General features: G+C 54.2%; 4 protein-coding genes across 4 annotated transcripts; 2 read left to right on the forward strand and 2 right to left on the reverse strand.

Annotated features, from left to right (window-relative positions):
- Nucleotides 1-919: 919 nt before the first annotated feature.
- Nucleotides 920-6,830, reverse strand: KVR01_005611 (uncharacterized protein). Its single transcript, XM_044794484.1, has 2 exons — nt 2,173-6,830; nt 920-2,116 (listed from the first exon to the last, which is right to left on the reverse strand). The coding sequence occupies exons 1-2, from the start codon at nt 5,711-5,713 to the stop codon at nt 1,566-1,568; spliced, it is 4,092 nt and encodes a 1,363-aa protein (XP_044646056.1). The 5' UTR covers nt 5,714-6,830; the 3' UTR covers nt 920-1,565.
- A 436-nt stretch (nt 6,831-7,266) lies between these two features.
- Nucleotides 7,267-10,369, forward strand: KVR01_005661 (uncharacterized protein; the record flags this gene model as incomplete). Its single annotated transcript, XM_044794168.1, has 5 exons — nt 7,267-7,455; nt 7,508-8,245; nt 8,298-9,028; nt 9,088-9,632; nt 9,687-10,369. 5 exons carry the CDS (start codon nt 7,267-7,269, stop codon nt 10,367-10,369), a joined length of 2,886 nt encoding a protein of 961 aa, XP_044646106.1.
- An 869-nt stretch (nt 10,370-11,238) lies between these two features.
- KVR01_004929 (uncharacterized protein) lies at nt 11,239-13,162 on the reverse strand (the record flags this gene model as incomplete). The annotated part of the gene is made up of 2 exons (XM_044781945.1): nt 11,239-12,902; nt 12,973-13,162. The coding sequence occupies 2 exons, from the start codon at nt 13,160-13,162 to the stop codon at nt 11,239-11,241; spliced, it is 1,854 nt and encodes a 617-aa protein (XP_044645374.1).
- Nucleotides 13,163-13,745: 583 nt separating this feature from the next.
- Nucleotides 13,746-16,390, forward strand: KVR01_005347 (uncharacterized protein; the record flags this gene model as incomplete). The annotated part of the gene is made up of 5 exons (XM_044781610.1): nt 13,746-13,892; nt 13,947-15,137; nt 15,190-15,306; nt 15,359-16,183; nt 16,241-16,390. The coding sequence occupies 5 exons, from the start codon at nt 13,746-13,748 to the stop codon at nt 16,388-16,390; spliced, it is 2,430 nt and encodes an 809-aa protein (XP_044645792.1).
- Nucleotides 16,391-17,478: the final 1,088 nt, after the last annotated feature.

Consider the following 17,478-nt stretch of genomic DNA (forward strand, 5'->3'; position numbering starts at 1 on the left):
AGGCTCACACACACTTACGCAGCAACCGCTTGTCCGCTTGGGTGGGTGTGTTTTCCGCCAGCTATTGTCGACTTGTGTTTACGCTCCGAGTGACGACTTATATTTGCACGTGTTCCGCTGTTCTGCCCCCTAGATTCAACTATCCCATCCCAGCAAACTCAAGATGCGCTATCTCTACCTACCGAGGGGCCTCTGTTCACGCTAGCTAGAAAACAAGAGGTGTTCGCCCGGGCCAAGAGCCACTGCATTATTTGCACCTGTGGAAAAGTGAAGCCGTGTTGACGTCTTTAAAGACGATTCGACTGGCCTAATTATCTCTAAGTACTGGAATGGGGTTTGATTTGAGATATAGATCTAACAAACGAAAGTTCTTTATTATTCGTGAGGGATAACTACGACTTAGGCATTCCTGAAGTCCTGTGTGCGAAGATAACAATGCTATAAGTTCTCTCTGTAGTGGGCCGGCCCCTCATCTTTTCTAGTAAATATAGGAACTAGACTAACATCCTTGTCTGGACAAGTACTATTTATGTGGTTTGATGGATCGGTACCTACGTAGATTTGGGGCTCGCATGAGAACGGGGAATTCAACTTGATTAAAAAAGATGGCTCAGAGACAACCCGTGGACACTAGTACTTCAACAACGCTCTAGGATTTGTTTGTTTACATGGCTGGGTCTTTGAGCGATCACCACTGTATGAAGGGATCGCATATACCTCGGGATTTATATGGATGAAGAATGAGACTGCTAACGTAGAACTGCTAACAAGTCTCCAACAGTGCATATGTCAGACCAAGCACCAAAGGCCAGTCAGGCTTATTTTCCTCGCTGGCCTGTACCTAGATTTGGTGCTGCATGTATCTTGGTCAGTAGGGTCTCATTATCATAAATATAAGGATTTCTTGGAAGTTGATTTTGAGAGCGAGGAAAGCATGTATTTAGTTAAATATTATGATTTATTCATTTCCCAGGAGAAGACCCAATGTTGGTGTGACGTTTCCGCCATGCCGTGCCTCTCGATTCCCATCCACCATTCGCCCCGCTTCTCCCTTGTTTATGTCTGAATGCGGTTGCCAATATACTCCTCATATGAAAAGCCAAAGAACTCTATGCCGCCCCGTATTTGTCACAGCCTCCCTATTGTTGCCTGATGTGATGGTCATTCGTTTCGTCGTGATGGCCGTCAGTGTTGGAAAAAATGAAAAATGAAAAAAGACCACACGGAATTGCATAGACTCTCACGTATCCCCAAAACCCCACCAAATAGTACAAGAAAGCGAAGCTCTGATGGTAAGAACACAGAAAGCGCTGACATGCAACAGAAAAATTCAAGGATGTGCTCAGGTGAGACTTCAAAAACTCGCTGCTCAATGCTGCTGCCCATGTGCAAGTCGAATCGGAATCGCAAACCTCACATGTGCTAGACCTGCCCAACGAGGCAGGTGTAGCAGTCTGTGGAGTCAGACGGTGTATGTACAGCCAATAACAACATGAAAAGAATGCAGGTGTGGATTGATGATACAGGGATAGTCATAGCGGGCAGGACCAAGCAAGGCGTCTAGATCAATAGAAGCCATCCGCGCCAACGTTTGTCTTTCCGCCAGAAACCGATGTCGTATTCGGTGTGGTTTGAGCCGAGGCGCTCGAATCGCTGGGTGTTGAAGGCTCAACAACCTGGTTCCGGATCGTCATGATCCAGTCATGCTGCAACAATTCCACGGCAGTAGCTCGCTTCTTGGAGTCGCGGTAGAAGCAGCGCTTGAGGAAGTCAATACCTTCCGGGCTGAGCTGGTCCGGCGTCGGGAGCTGTGGCGGGTTGCCCTGAGCGATGTTGTACATGATTGCCCACTCATTGTCCAGGTTCGCCCATGGTCGTCGTCCTGTGGCCATTTCGAGAATGACGCAACCGAGAGACCATATATCGACCGCTCCGAAGTGACCGGGGTTTTCGCCTTTGATGACCTCTGGGGACATGTACATCGGAGTGCCAGTCATGGACTTGTTGGGCTTTGTGGCTGACATATCTTGCATCAGTGTACGCCCCTGGCGGGCAATGACTTTCGCGGCACCAAAGTCGACATATTTGATGATGCCGTTATGGTCGAGGAGCACGTCTGCAGGATTAATTAGATTTGAATGAGCATGTGCAAGGGCGAGAATGTTGACTTACTCTCGGGTTTAATGTCACGATGCGCGATCTTGATCTCATGAAGGTAAGCGAGGCCTTCGAGAAGCTGTAGCGCATAAACCATGATAACTTGCTCATCCTCGATGCGACCATGCTCGAGCAAGTTGGCAAGTGAGCCTCCAGAACAGAACTCCATGAAGATATAAACTCTGTCTCTGTGAACCTCGATGCCGTAATATGACACGACATTAGGGTGGTCAACAGACTCCAGCACACGCATCTCGTCCTTGATTTGCGTAGCAATGGTTGGTATCAACTTGGGGTCCTGCAACCTAATCTCTTTGACAGCCATCAAATGTCCGGTGTCCAAATTCATCGCCGCATAGACGTTGCCGAATGTTCCTCCGCCGACAAAATGCCCTTGCTGCCACCTCATAGTGAAGTTGGTAGCAGTCGATGATAGGTACGCAAGTGACCGGTCCACCTCGTTCGAGGCCTCAAGCACACGACCCAGGGCGGATCTCTCTGCCAAGATTTGTTTCCTCCCCTCGTCAATCTTGGAAAGCTCTTGAAGACGGTGGTCGAGAACAAATTTCGAGGCAGTATGATCATCGAGATTCTTGCCCTGGTCCAGCCTCCTGAATTGGCCGACAAGGGCTTCGAGCCGCTGTTTCTCGGCCTGGGCTGCAACGCTTGACCTCGCGCCCATGATGTCAAAATGTGAGATGAGCAGAGACATGCAACCAGCAACCTTCTCTCGCAGTCTCGCATATTCCTCGTCACCCAGCGCCAAAATGTGCCTCCCGCGGGTCATGCCCATGCTGAATTCGAGAGCCAGGACGGCCCAGCGGAAGGTCTTCCGGTCAGAAGACACACAGTCATCGCAGATGAAGCTGACCCAGTCCAGCGCAAGTTTGGTCAGTTTGATGTTGTTCATCTGTCGCCGGTTGCTGTCCATGAAAAGTAGAGACCGCTGACCGAATTCTGTTGCGAAGATGAAACAGGTTTGGATGAGGTCCTGCACCTCCATCCCCTTTGTCTGTGAGCGGATAGTCTCGACACTGTCCATGAAGGTGTTGGAGAGCTTGTATGCCACCTTCTTGATATCTCCCAGCTTTTGGTTCACCCTCTTCAGGTTCGAGCGCTGCTCCACGACGAGGTCCAGGTGCATGTCAATGAGCTCCAAGAATGCCTTCCTCGCGTTCGTGAGTCGGTTCTGAGACCCACCGGCGATCAACCGCAAATGCCCAACTTTCAGATCCAGAGGCTCCTCCCGTACCGTCATGGATACCTTCGGTCCGTACCAGTGGGGTGCGTTCTCGGCCCGGATCATTAGGATGTATGGGTCTGTTGGGTCTTCAGAAACATGCTCATACGATGCTGTGCCAATGATAGACTGAATTTCCTCGGGGCGACCGTGTAGAGATGGAGAGGCGACTAGGATAACGCCCTCGTGTTCGATACTTGCAGTATAAATTTGGAAGTGCCCAGACTCTATCAACCTTGCAAATAGAGTGTGAAGTCGATCCGGCCCGAAGGCAATGCTGAAGTCCGCAGCATTTTCATAGTTGCCGCTTAGCATTCTGGAGAAACGCTGTAGCATTCTTTGACGCACTCGGACCGAGTCCAGGATCTGTTTGTATCTTTTGCTCATCTCGGCGGGGCTTTCCTTGGGTTTCCGTTGTAACTCCCTTTCGAAGGTGTCGCTTAGGCGTCTGATTGCTTTGAATGTCAGATTGCTGAACTGCTCAGCAACCTCCACGTCTCCGTGGTCTAAGTGACTGCCGATTTCGTTGATGAATTCCCACTCCTGGAACAGAAGTTCGGCCTCCTTGAACGTGTTCTTGTTGCCGCTGAGTTTCCAATTCAGCATCTTGAAGTAATATTTCAGGGCATCTAGAACGGCCTGGTCAAAAGCCTCGTCAATGCAAGGAGGTAGCTCCCAGCCGGGCTCAGGTTGAGATATGCCCAGGTACTCAAGTTTGATGCCGATGGCCAGGTTTAAAAGGACCTGGAACTGAGAAATCATCTGGTCTTGCAACATTGGGTTTTGCTGTGCCGATTCCTTCATCTTCTTCGCATAGGCAAGGCGGACCTTGATGATTTCCTCAATCAGGCGCGAGGGGAAGCTGATCAAGGTGAGGAGATCTTCAATGTACGGCGGCAAGTGCCGTTTTCTGAATGCCTCTGCGTTGTGGATGAGGGTTTCCTTCGCCTTGAGGATTACGCTGGAGATTCCTCTCAGCATGCTGTTCCGCTTGCTTTTCATCCCACCGACATCCTCCTCAATGTGGTCGTGTAGTGACTTCAGGCCGTCTTCCTTCAACAGCTTATCGAGGAAAGAGGACTCGTCACCAATTGCGTTGCCAATCGGTGACCGTTCCCTTGTCCGCAGAAAATCAAGCTCGTCGTTACCCACCCATCTTCTCAGGACAGTGAGCTCTGTGTTGATGAGCTCGTTGACATTGTACCAAGATGTGATGGCGTCACATGCTTCTGTGAAGAGGGCGGATCTTGCCGAGGTGTGTGCCGCCAGCATTGCTTCCCGCGACGGATACAGGCCTTCCAGCCTCTCGATCTTCTCGACCATATCGCGAACCTGATCTGCCGGGGGCTTGCCAGCCTCGCTTTCCCCGGCTATCCGAAAGTTGATGATTTCCTCAATTGTCCGATCCATGGTGCCTCGAGCGTCTTCCACCATCCTGCGTTGTACGGGGAGATGCCGACCGCATATGCGTGCTCGTATGCCAAGCCATAGCTCGGCCTTTTGCGCGGTCTTCCCGACCTCCTGCTCAGACGAGCCGATAAGACGCTTCTTCTCCTGCCGAACTACGTCGCCGGTGAGGACAGCCGCGAGCATTCCATGCCACTCCAGCCTCTCCCTGTTGTCGGGATCCCTGATGTCTTCTTCGGTCGGTTCCAGATCCTCATCGTCGTCCCCCTCAAAGAGCCTCCTCGCGTCGTCGTCCTGCTCGGTGCTATATGGGGCTTCTGACCCAGGTGTCTCGCCTTCGGAATCGCTGTCCGGGTCGCCTTGAGTGCCAAAACTTATGGGATCGAACTCGGGTGGGAATGGGTAGTCTTGTTTCCTAGCATTATTCAGTCGTTGAACATAGGCCCTTTCCTGGCGTGCGAAGGTCGAGTTTGAGGGTAGGTTCCGTGACCTGGAGGCGGAGCGAGGATCAGGGTATCCGACGGGTGTGGGCTGCGGTCGGCGCACGGGTCTGTAGGTATTGGACGGCTGCCTCGCCGGGCCGGTAGGTCGTTGGGGTCTCGTAGATGTCCCGTTGGAGTGGATTGGTCCTCCATCTGCAACTGAGCGATGGCGACCAGCCGTGCCATTAGCCAGTGAATCGGAAGCGACGGACGACATGGAACCTGCAAGACCGGCCTGGTCGACGTAGTGGTGGAGTGTACCTAGTTCATCCTGAAGTTCGTAATCGACGAAGCCATTTGGCTCTGGCAGCAGCTCGCCTGACGAGCCTGAGTCGCCGGAGTCGTTGGTGATGGCAAGCGGACGGTAGCCCTTGTCGACGTCGCTGTCGGAGAAGCGAACGGCCCTGGGCGAAGTCTCTGCCGACATGTTTGCGGCAAATGACAGGGCGTGATGGGTCGGGTGGTTGGGATGGGGGCCCAAGGATAGAAGATGCAGGTTGGGCCGGGGCAGGACCTTCCTCGTGGGCAGTGCCTCAGAGCTGGAGCAGATTGTCCAGGGTGCAGACACGGCCGACGGAGACAATGCTCAACGGAACCCAGATGTGTCCATGGGGACGAGATGGGATCGTGTTCGAATTGGCACGGGCGCAGTCTCGTGTTCTAGACCGTGGGAGGGAGTGCGTTCCGGGCAGGTGCTCCGTAGCATGGATTGACTGATGCCGAATCCCTGACTGAGGCTTGAAAGCCGGTGTTGCAAGGCTGCGGCGGACAGAGTGTGGCGAGAGCTGGAGGAGACTGGGTCGAGCATGCGGCCGGGAGGGTGGCGAGCTGGTAGGTGGATTGCAGCCCTGGGGCCGGTGGTGCTAACTGATCTGCAGTGCAGGCCTGGCGGAACGGGGCGGGCGATGTGGGTGTGTGGCTTGTGCCCCCAAGGTCGTGGTCGGTGGTGCCGTATTATCTGCCTGCAACAGGACGGAGCTGCAAGGCAAATCTCAACCGTCCTTTTCTGGGCCGCCGGCTCACGGTCACGGAGCCACGGACAGAGATGTGAGCAGAGGAGAGTCGTAGCAATCAAGAAGATTATTCGAGGCAGGTTGTTGATGGGACTAGATCGGACCGAGTTGCACAATTTGACGCAGAGCACGTAGACGCAGACGGCAAGAAGCATTCGACAACAGGCGGCCGATGCTTGGATCTGATATTAGTAGAGCGATCGGTGCAGCATCTGCAATCGCTGCTGTTGGGGACTCGAGGCTAGGTAGAGGCCCCTGCCCTTGAAGACCTTGGGACAGACACCACGGGGCCCGGCTGTCGGGGCCAGACCGGCCATATCATGCCATTTCAAGCAAGCAAGCGGCGTCGTCTGAAGCCACAATACACAATACAGAACCACCTGGCCTGCTCTTCTGTTTGCATCCTAATAGAGCACCCGACTAACGATGAATACTGGATGTAATCGGTCTCCTCCGTAGGTGCTCGTGGGCAGGCGGGGCGAGTGACCAAATCGAGGCTGAGACCTATTGAGGTCTCAACCATGTCTCGACAGTATCTCGAGCATGACGCCAGGAGGCAGTGTATCGCGATGCAGGATGCTGTGTTCCAAATGTACACCAGATATTGCAGTGCCAGAGTGCATCGGCTGGGTGACAGTGGGCAGTTGGGCATCTCTGGCCCCTGACCCTGGTGCCGTACCGCCCAATGTAACCCTCGGCAGCTAACCCAGCTTGTCACGCTTGTCTCGTCGTCCCCGGTCTTCACGGGTGGCCAGGGGCCCAAGCTTCCCGCTTGCCATACCGCGTCAGGCCAGCCGACGCGTTCCCTGCCTGGTTGCATTTGCCATGAGTGAGTGAGTGAGTGACTGAGCGATCGAGCGATGAGCATGAACTTGCTTGCCACCAAGTGACGGCCATCTGCTACCCCACAGTCTTCTCACCTCCTTCTCAAATCCAATTCCATGGCCAGCCTCTCACCGTCGCCAACATGTCCACAAGAGGTTCGGACGCGTCACGTCCCCCTTCACGATCCAAGCCTGCAGTCATCTCGTCTTCCGCAGCCGCCTCACGCATCACGTCCCAAGATGACGCCCTGATCCTCAGCTCACAAAAGCGGAAGCGCGCTTCTCCTGTCTTTGCCCTGGAGGAGCTTCTCAAACCATATATTACAATAAAAGTCGGTACTCTTGCCCCGTCTCTCTCCCTCTCCAATACTGACCTGCCACCAGCCCCAATTCTGCATCGGCTCCGACTCAGTTCAACCTCCTGTTTTGAAGCCACTCATGCTGCTTCCCCGCGAGCATCTTGCGTTGTCTGCTCTGGACTTATCCGCCCCAAATGGAGAGTTCCCAAGTGGCCCAGGCCGTTTCTTCGAGTCGCACATCCGAGTACTGGATCTTGAGGGTCGGTTGCGCCAGGCACCAAGCGTACTCATCGCACGCTCCGACGCTACCCGCAATGTTTATGCCATCGAACGCCACCAGACCGGCCTCTATGTTGTTTGTAAGCTCGGCTCCTGGGTTGCCGTCGAGAAACTTAGCCACCTTGCCGAAGCCTGTTATGAGCAGCGCTGCCGTCCAACCCAGGCGGCACGTGGCGGTGTGGCGGAAGCTCCATCAACCACGCCCCAGTTGCACCATGAGAGCAAAAAGAAGAGGCTCGCGATAGAACAGATTCAATCCATGGTGCGAAAGCGCCCCAGGACTGTCTCTACAACTACGACACCCTGCGAATCACAGCAAGACCAGAGCCAGAGCCAGTCCCGGGCAGTGACGCCTACTGTAACACTTCCTCTGGAGGACCCTTTCCGTGCACCACCTCCTGAAGGCGGCATGAGCGAGCCGCCACCACCGTACAAAAGTCTTCAAGCTGCCGTAGCAGACTCAAATGCTGATATGCAGACTTCTGCCGAAGATATATTCCAGAACATCAGATCCCAATATCTGGAGGCTCTGTATCATTCAAAGGTATGGTCATTCGAGCACCTTGGATCTTTGCCTATTACTTACTGCGTTGCAGGGCTCGTTGGCGTACTTTGCAAAAGGCCCGCTATCCCGAGCACGCGCAGCCTTCCACCTGGACTGTGACGCCAACCTTGAGATGGACGACCTTGTCGAATTCTTGAAGAGCCTCACTGTGTCAACGATTCAAATCGACAAGAAGTTCCGGGAGACATTGCCAGAACTTGTCAAAGACATAAAATTACTGGCCGAGAGCTGTGCCGAGGATGAGCCACGGAAGAAACGCAGAAAGCCCAAGAAGATGAAAATAGGTAAAGACGGGCTATATCCAGGAGAGGTCGACCATGTGAAGAGATGGTGGAGGACACATCAATTCCTTGTACGAGATCGCGATGAGGCCGACCTCAATCCACAGGAGGTTAAGTATTACATAACTTGCCTCCGGACTCGGGAAACGCAACTGCAAATGATCCTCATCCTAGAAATCCTTGCGCTGGAAGCCCTGCATCCGGTTCAAGACGCACGAGACAGTCAGTTGCCGGGGCTGCCATTCGGAGACACACCCAAGAAGACGACCGAACCTACTCCAAAGAAGCGACATAAGCACAACTTTTCGACACTAGTCGATATTCATGCCGATCGACTGTGCATCTGGCAGTCCACTACGCTAGATGAGATGCAAATGATCGCTGCAGAGTCGCAAGTTAAGGACGGATCGGAAACACACAAGCCTGTGAGGGCGAATTCCGATCCACTGAAGGACTTTTGTGTAGACATCTTGCTGCCGTTGTAAGTCCTGGCCGTCTACTCTTCTCTGTTGGCGACCGGTGGAAAGCTGACCGTTGCAGCTTCGCTGGCCGACTTCCTGAATTGTGCGAGTCTTTGAACCACAAACTGGGAGGCCCGGTTGTCGTCTCTCCACCGAAACCCAAAAAGCGTCTAGTTTCGACAGCTGCGAAGGCGGCAGCTGTCCCCGGTTCTCTCGCCAAGCGACCGGTCCCGACCAGCGCACCCAAGTCACTGGACAAGATTTTCTCGCATGACCAATTGAGGAGAAAGGCATCTCGTAGGCCAACTGACGTGTTGGCAAGAATGAGGTCTGCGACACCCGCTACCATCCCAGGGCTGAAGCGCGAAGCAAGCGAACCTGCTCCATTGAGTGCGATACCAAGTGGAGACAAGCCTTTGAAAGAGAGACCCCGGAATGTGTTGTCCAGGAACATTTTAAATGTCACTAGCGAGGACTCGAAGGCTCAAAAGAAAGCCAAGATGGAGGCAGATCTCAAGGATGCCATCATGGCCTTGAAAAAGCCCAACAGACAACTTGCGGGTAAAGCTCTTGTCGAGGAAGCCGAGAAGCGAATAGGTTCATCGAGCTCGCCTCGTCCGCGAAGTAAGTTCTCCTGCAGGCTGCGTGCAAGTCGCGAAGGCACTGACATGGAAATAGAGCCAAAGAACCCCACTCGCTTCAGCGCTGGCAACCGTCCACAGGCTCAAGTACAAGTCAAGGCTACTCCAGCCAACTACCGCTTCAAAGACGCTGTGTCGACATCAGACAAGCGAAGTTATGGCAGTTTCAATATTGCCCCACCAAGGCATCAATTGGAAGAGATCCCCTCAAGCTCCATCGTCCCTTCTACAGCACCTAGAAATGGCCTGAGAGACGGCCTGGAAGCATTTCACATAGCAAGCACGCCTATTGCGAATAAGGTGCAGGCAAATGCCGTGCCAGACTCGGCAGCGCCTCCAAGACCGAACATCAACGATCCCTTTGCGCAACCCTCATCACCACTAATGTCCAAAAGGGCTGCGCCGGGCCCCAAAACATACCTCGAGGTACCGAGTCTCGACGCCGCTCCATCATCCCCCATTCTACCACGTCTATTCGCAACGCCTGTAAAGCAGAGACCGCCGAGCGACACGGCCTTGATTAACGATACTGTTACGTCTACACCTCCAGCACCTCGACATGCAGCTACTCTGTTCGCCACTCCCGCTAAGAAAGCCCCAACATCTGCACCTCCTGTGGTAGCAGAACCCACAAAATCCAACGAGCCCAGCAAAATCACGGGACTGAGTATCTACCAGCAGCTGGGCTGGGATGATTATGACGTCGATGACCTCGCATGATAGACCAAAAGAAACACAGAGCGCTTATTTTCCCCGGCGTTTGGGCTGTTCTAGAGTACGAAGCATTTCTAGGGAAATGGTGTGATCGGAGCCCCGGAAGAGATTGAACAAAGCTTTTTGTCACCGATTGCTCCCAGACTCACCACTATTGACCGCAGCATTTGAATTGCATTGCTTTTTGGACCACATATGGGTAGGGAGGCGCACTTGACGGAAGCACCGCGCTTCTGACGTGACTTCTTGCCGTCAGATTCCAGCGGGGCTTTGAGCGGCACCCTCGAATTGTTTCTGGCTTGCAGCATATGCATTGGAAGGAGCTTGGGCTGATTTCCGGGGGCACGGGGAAAACGGCGCCTTCCGTGACAAATGAATCTCATTTTCACTAGCCCTGGGAGGCCCTGAGGAGATAGCCAACACTGATTCGGTGTCCGATGGATTGAGGATGCAAGTACAGATAGCACTCCTCTGATGGAAACTTCGGGAACACTTGGCCATCTCATGTTGGGTTGGCATGTTACCCTGAACTTGAGCTTTGTCATCGTGGCACAGTGTTCGGGTCCATCGCACTCATAGAAAAGATTCATTGTATCAAACATATACCCTCGCCATCAAAACCGTTACCGTGGCTTTCATCGAGAATGCTCTTTGAGCATTTGTCACTAGACGAAGGCGCCGCGTATGGCCTCAGACATATACGGAATAAGAACGAAACTAGCTATCGAGAATAAGAAAGGTTTTCACAAGATCACATGATCGTGATTTCGCAGTTGTGGTTCGATTCTGCTATGTGAAATAAGCACATGCCTTGTTTTGAAGCACGTTTAGTTTACTGGCTCTCGCGTAAGAAGATATGGATGTTTTCTGCATGTCTATCGGTCTTTGCGCCTCTCGACAACCATGACCGGAAGGTCTCGAATGTCAACATGCTCCTGGTTCCCCAAGTCTACCACTCGGATGCACTCGACGCCCACAATCCCCTCCTTCAGCGCCAGGAAGCGTAGCTCGACAACGTGACACGCGTTCGGCGCCAGGGGGCCTACGCGCACATCCGCAGAGAGGCAGACTACCTCAGTGCTGTCCACCAGGCTGCTCCGCTGCATCGCGTGCACGATATTCTCGTCCAGTACCGCATCCGCGATCTCCGCCTCGGGGCCCTCGCCGATTGCGGCGGCGATGGCGGACTTGCGACGCGCAAGGAGATGGTCTCGACCTGCTGTGGACGGTGGCCGTATCACGCGCATGTCGTTCCTGCGCCGTCTGGGGATGGCGAGGAGCGCAAGCTTGCGCGCTGCTGGGATGATCTCTGACGGGGGTCGGCTAGGGTTGACCGCAGCGGAATTGCGGTTGACGACGAATACATTCCAGACGAACTCATCACCTGGGTAGATTGGTCCGTCCGGCGCGGTAAAGGTCATGGTTATCCCGAATTCTGGGATGTGGGCCTCGGTCGAGCGCTCTGCGAGGGCCTCGAGACCTGGCAGAGAATCGGGCCTGGATACCGAAGGTGAGACAAAGCTTGTCCCGTCGCTGATGGAGAGCTGAGCAGGCTTGTGAGCCCGCTGGAAAGGCTTGTTGACACCCGAACCGAAGCCAGGATTGACAGGGAGTGTGAAGTCCAAAATTGTAGACCACGCCATACGTAGTTTGGGAGTACAAATCCCTGCCCGAACGAGAGCGGTACACTCTATTGATATATGGAGTTCGCGCGTCGGGCTTTTCGATGGCACGTCACTCTCCTGGGGTGCAAGCCGGTACATGAGGGTAATATGATCATGCGCCACACAGTTCAGTGGGAGCGATAGCCCGGATATGTTATTCAGGTCTTCGATTTCACCTTCAGGCATTGAGAGTTCGACTTTGTCCACGGCGACCTCGCAATCGAAGTAAGGGGTGAAGTCGATCTCCAGTAGGGCTATGATCGCCGGACTAGGCGGTATGGTGTTTGGCCGCGCGAAGCGCACGCGAGTGTGTGCAGCGGGATATATTTGCTGAGATATTCGAGGCTGACCCTTGAGGATTGGGAATGAGTCCTTGGATTGAGTCACTGGTGCGACACGAGAGACTCGAACAGCAGACAACTGAGGCTTAACACCACCTAAGAGAGGATCTCCGGCAAAGGACCCGAGCAGGTTCAGCCCCGACGGTACGCCGCTCTCCAGGTAACCGTCCTGCTGACCACCTGGGTGTTCTGGAATGGGCTTCAAACTCGCAGTGGCAGAAAACACAACAGACGGCCCGTATAGTCGCATTCGTGGTCGCGTCAGGAAGGCGGACGCCTTCCATACGACATATTTGGTTCCAGCCGCCGTGTCATCGTCGCCCTCGCCGGTCACGACAGTCAGAGGGGTTTCCACATCTTCGATATCCCCGTTATATACCACCTCTGACGAAGGCGCAAGTTCGGCTCGGTCTGGCGTAGGGCTGTTTACTATTTGCGCCTGCAGAGAAAGCACAAGTCTCTTCAGATAGGTGGTCAACAGATCGTCGGTCAGGTTATGGGTGCGAAGTATTATAAAGACCTCGACAGTTTCATCTGGCATCTACGAATGAGCATTGTGAGACGGAGAAACTTCAGGGGAAGATCGTCTGGGAGTAGTCCTCACCAAAGAAGAGCCATGGCCGATTCTCTAAATCCTCCAGTGGCTGTTCCTTAGAGATTGCGGTCCTGATCTCTTCTTCTATGTCGAGATCTGTCCTCAAGGGAACCGTGTACGTCAAGAATGATTGCTCGAGGAAAGCTGTGTCATCTTCTGCTGAAGCAATGCCTCCTCCGGAGTGGGTAGGGACTGCCATCTTGCAGCGCACCAGATTTCAAGCGCTACAGCATAGCCGGAGTGCCTGACTTGCAGATAAAGAAGGGCGAGGGGCCGTAGTCCACCAGAAATGTTTTCATTCGACTGCTGGGACTTTGTTTGATGTGCCAGGTCGCGAGGCGCATGGGAGTCGGCCCAGGGTCCAGCCAGTATGGACATGTGATAGTTTTGGTTATGCAGTGTAATTACCCAGGCATGAAGAACGTGTCCGCGGTAAGTTGAATGAGGTAACGCTCGAGCTTCCAGGGGAAGCGGTGGGGCCTGGACCGAGGAGCTATCTATCCGTACCTGCTGGGTGGATCTGGGAACGGAAGCTCCTTCTGCACATGGCCCGTGCGCCCCCAGCCTTTCCTGGGATGAATTTGCTTGCGACTACTATTTTGCAGCGCGATTCGTTCTTCGCCAACCTTCCTGGACCTCAGAAGTGTTGGCTTGTTTTGGCCGCCTCTTTCCTTGTCCATTTCTACCCTTCTTGTATCGCAGTCGAATCTCATTTCATTTCTGGCTTGCATTACTTGCCCGATAACCCTCTTGCGGCGCGAACGCGACAGGCTCCGCTGAAGATGAACGGCCTGAACGGGCAGTTCCCCCAGCCTGGGGCTGCCACCTGGCAGGAGCATCGAACTCCTGATGGTCGCCTGTACTACTACAATGCAGCTACCAAGGTGACGCAATGGACGAAGCCGGAGGAGATGATGAGCCCGGCAGAGGTAGGCCCCCCCGTGATGGTCAGGATCTCCCGCCCGTCACTAACTTCCTTGCAGCGAGCTCTCGCCAACCAGCCATGGAAGGAATATACCGCCGAGGGTGGCAGAAAGTATTGGTACAACACCGAGACCAAGACGAGCTCGTGGGAGATGCCAGATGTCTACAAACGCGCCCTCGGGACCACTGCCGGGACGCCGACGACTCCTGCCACCCCAAGCGCCTTTCCGACTCCTGGCCCAGGAGGCAGTCAGAGCTTCGACCAGTCCCGGGACTCTCGTGAGCCAATCGGAGAATCGCGGCAGTTGACGTTTGGCGACAACATGCGAGCTCAACAATTTGTCCCTGCGAGCAACGACCCGGAGTACGCCACGGCCGAAGAGGCCGAGGCAGCTTTCGTAAAACTTCTGAAGCGGAGCAATGTGCAGCCTGACTGGACATGGGAGCAGACTCTCCGCGCGATAGTGAAAGACCCTCAGTACCGTGCGATCAAGGACCCCAGGGACAGAAAGGTCGCCTTCGAAAAGTACTGCCAAGATGTCATATCGCAGGACAAGGAGCGAGCCAAGGAGAGACTGACCAAACTCCGTGCTGACTTTGCTACCATGCTCAAGAGTCACCCTGAGATCAAACACTATACCAGGTGGAAGACAGCTCGGCCAATGATCGAGGGAGAGACCATCTTTCGCTCTACCAGCGATGAGGAAGAACGTCGCCATCTCTTCGAAGACTACGTCGTTGAGCTTAAGAAGCGGCACAGGGAGGAGCAGTCGGCTTTGCGCAAGAGCGCCATGGACGGGCTGATCGATCTCCTCCCAAAACTGAATTTAGAGCCCTACACTCGATGGTCCGAGGCGCAAGAAATCATCTCTGGAACCCAACCGTTCCAGAGTGACGAGAAGTACCAATCCCTGAGCAAGTTTGACATCTTGAGCGTCTTTCAGAATCATATGAAGGCAGTGGAACGCACTTTCAACGACAACAGACAAGCCCAGAAGGCGAAGAAGTTCCGCAAAGAGCGCCAGAACCGGGACGCCTTTTTGAGTCTGCTAAGTGAACTGAAGAACGACGGCAAGATCAAGGCTGGCACGAAATGGAAGCAGATTTATCCACTGATCGAGAATGACGCGCGCTACAAAGCCATGATCGGCCAGAATGGATCTACTCCGCAGGAGCTGTTCTGGGACGTGGTTGAAGAAGAGGAGCGCGGGCTTCGAGGCACTCGCAACGATGTGATGGACGTGCTTCATGTGAGTTTCTCTGGGTATCTCACCGCCTACCTAAATACTAACAGTTTTACAGGACAAGCGATTCGAGGTCACCCCCAAGACAGATTTCCAAGACTTCCTTGCGGTGATGAAAGAAGACCGACGTACTGCTAACATTGACCGAGACATACTAAAGTTCATCTATGAGCGGGTAAGGTCAACCCCTCTTGTGCTGGCGTCCTCCGCTAACAAGCACCTTGCAGCTTCAGGAAAGAAGAGCAAAGCCGCAGGAGGAGGACCGGCACTCTGAGCGCCAACAGCGCCGAGCTATTGATGACCTGCGCTCCTACATGAAGCGTTTGGACCCCCCTATCACATTGAGTGACACTTACGAAAAGGTCAAATTGCGTCTCCAGAAGACACCAGAGTTCCAGGCAGTGACTACCGAGGAGGGGCACCGCAGCGCGTTCGATAAGCATATGCGGCGCTTGCGAGAGAAGGAAGAAGATCTGGAAAAGGATCGCCGCCGCCGCGATCGATCGCGTGATCGTTATCGGGAGCGTGAGAGAGAGCGAAGCAGAGACAGAGGTGAGAGATCTCATCGTGGTGGACGGACGCCTCGTAGGTCCAGTCGCAGCCCAGAGCCAGACCTTTACGAAGCCGACCGCCGCAAGGCCATCGCTGAGAGAGAGCGTAACTATCGCAAGTCGAGTATGGCCGAGACTTTACTGTCAGACCGCAGGTCGTCAGACGGGCATGATCTTCATCGGGACAGGGACAGGGAGAGGGAGAGGGAGAGGGACAGAGACCGAGACAGAGACCGAGATCGCTATAGAGATCGTGAGCGAGACCGTGATCGGGATCGTTACCGCGACGAGGATCGGCCCCCTCGCTCTCGTCGTGACGACCCGCTTGATCGTTATGAGCGTGAGCGCCGCGACCGCGAAGAGGAACGTGAGCGTTCCTACCGCCGTCGAGTCGTCGAAAAAGATGTTGATGACCTCAATTACGATGAGAAACCGTCAAGCGCGAGGAGGCGCCGTGCCGATGACGATGATGAGCGCCGCCCAGATTCCAGGGACTCCAAGGTACGTTTTATCGAAGACAAAAACTGCAACGCCAACCCTAGCTAACCACAACCACAGAGACTGAAGAGAGACATTTCACCTCGTGAGCGTACCCCCCGTCGTGATGGTCGTCTGAAGACTAGGTCTCCGCAACCGCCCGCTTTATCTAAGGACGAGCCTGCGGGCGTGCATTCCGGCAGCGAAGAGGGCGAGATCGAGGAAGACTAGATGTTTGGTCGAGCGCCGCCGACCTCACCCGTCCTTAACATCTAAGGGCCCAGCAATCACTTCAAAGGGTAGAGACAGAGGCTTGCCCGCTGAGAGAAAGACAACATGTCGCCACTAGTACGTACGGGCAATCGTTTCCGACTCACTACTGTGGGCAAGATGACCGTTCCGGACCAGCAGACAATTGCTCAGCCTCGCCCCTGGCAGGCAAGAGCCTCCAGCGCCCGCTCGCCTTTAAGCCAGCTGGGCCGCCGCCAGCATGGGCCGAGATCGTCTAACACCGAGATGCCGGCGCCCGAATTTCTCCCTTCGTTTTCCACTCGGTGCCTATAGATCCGAGTGATGGCAACCGAGGCAACTGTTGCCTGGCCATGTATGTTATCTACTCCTAGCACGCTTCACCGAGCTCAGAACTCCGCATGTGCATGGCAAATGCTCTGCCCGGCGGTCGGCTCTTTTCCTACTGTAAAGTTGGTAGATTCTTAGTCACTGCGATATTAATCAGGCAGCTTAAATTCTGGTGTTTCTCTAAATTGACGTATTTGCATCTTCTCAAACCGGTATACTCTGTAAATGGAATTTCATCCACAATCGTCAAAACTGCTACACTTGTGAATGTAGCTATGACGGCAGTCACCCTCTTGACCCATTGCCCCTCTTTCCATGATAGTGATGGCGGTAGCCACAACGCCCGATCCAGACCAAGTCTCGGGTCAAGCTTGACACGAGAAAGGAAAGAATGGAGGGACCACGACCTAGACCGCGACCTTGACCTTGGCCGAGCCGGACCATGCACCCGTCAAGGGACCAGACAACAGGGGGTAGACCGCCGTCACCGTTGTCAGATGTCAGGGTCGTCATTCTCATCCGAGCCGCCCTCCTCTAAGCCCAATTCACCAGAGGAGCCGTCCGCCCGGCCCGTGCCTCTCTTTTGGACGCCTAGAACGCCGGGACCCGATGCATGCTTGTGATTATGTGGTGGTGGGAATGTGTCCTTGTTGTTCTTGTTCGGCGTGAATCTTTCAGGCAGAAGTCTTCTCCGGATCCTCGAGGAAGAAGAAGCTGCCGTTCAGCTTCTGCTCCTGGTC

The sequence above is a fragment of the Diaporthe batatas genome (assembly GCF_019321695.1).
Source record: "Diaporthe batatas strain CRI 302-4 chromosome Unknown Contig00005, whole genome shotgun sequence".
NCBI lineage: Eukaryota > Fungi > Ascomycota > Sordariomycetes > Diaporthales > Diaporthaceae > Diaporthe > Diaporthe batatas.

Bases quoted from the DNA above. Each gene is read 5' to 3' on its own strand.
- KVR01_005611 (XM_044794484.1), bottom strand. From the start codon at position 5,713: ATGTCGGCAGAGACTTCGCCCAGGGCCGTTCGCTTCTCCGACAGCGAC. The intron at 2,117-2,172 runs GTAAGTCAACAT...TTAATCCTGCAG, and splicing joins TCGTGACATTAAACCCGAGA to ACGTGCTCCTCGACCATAAC.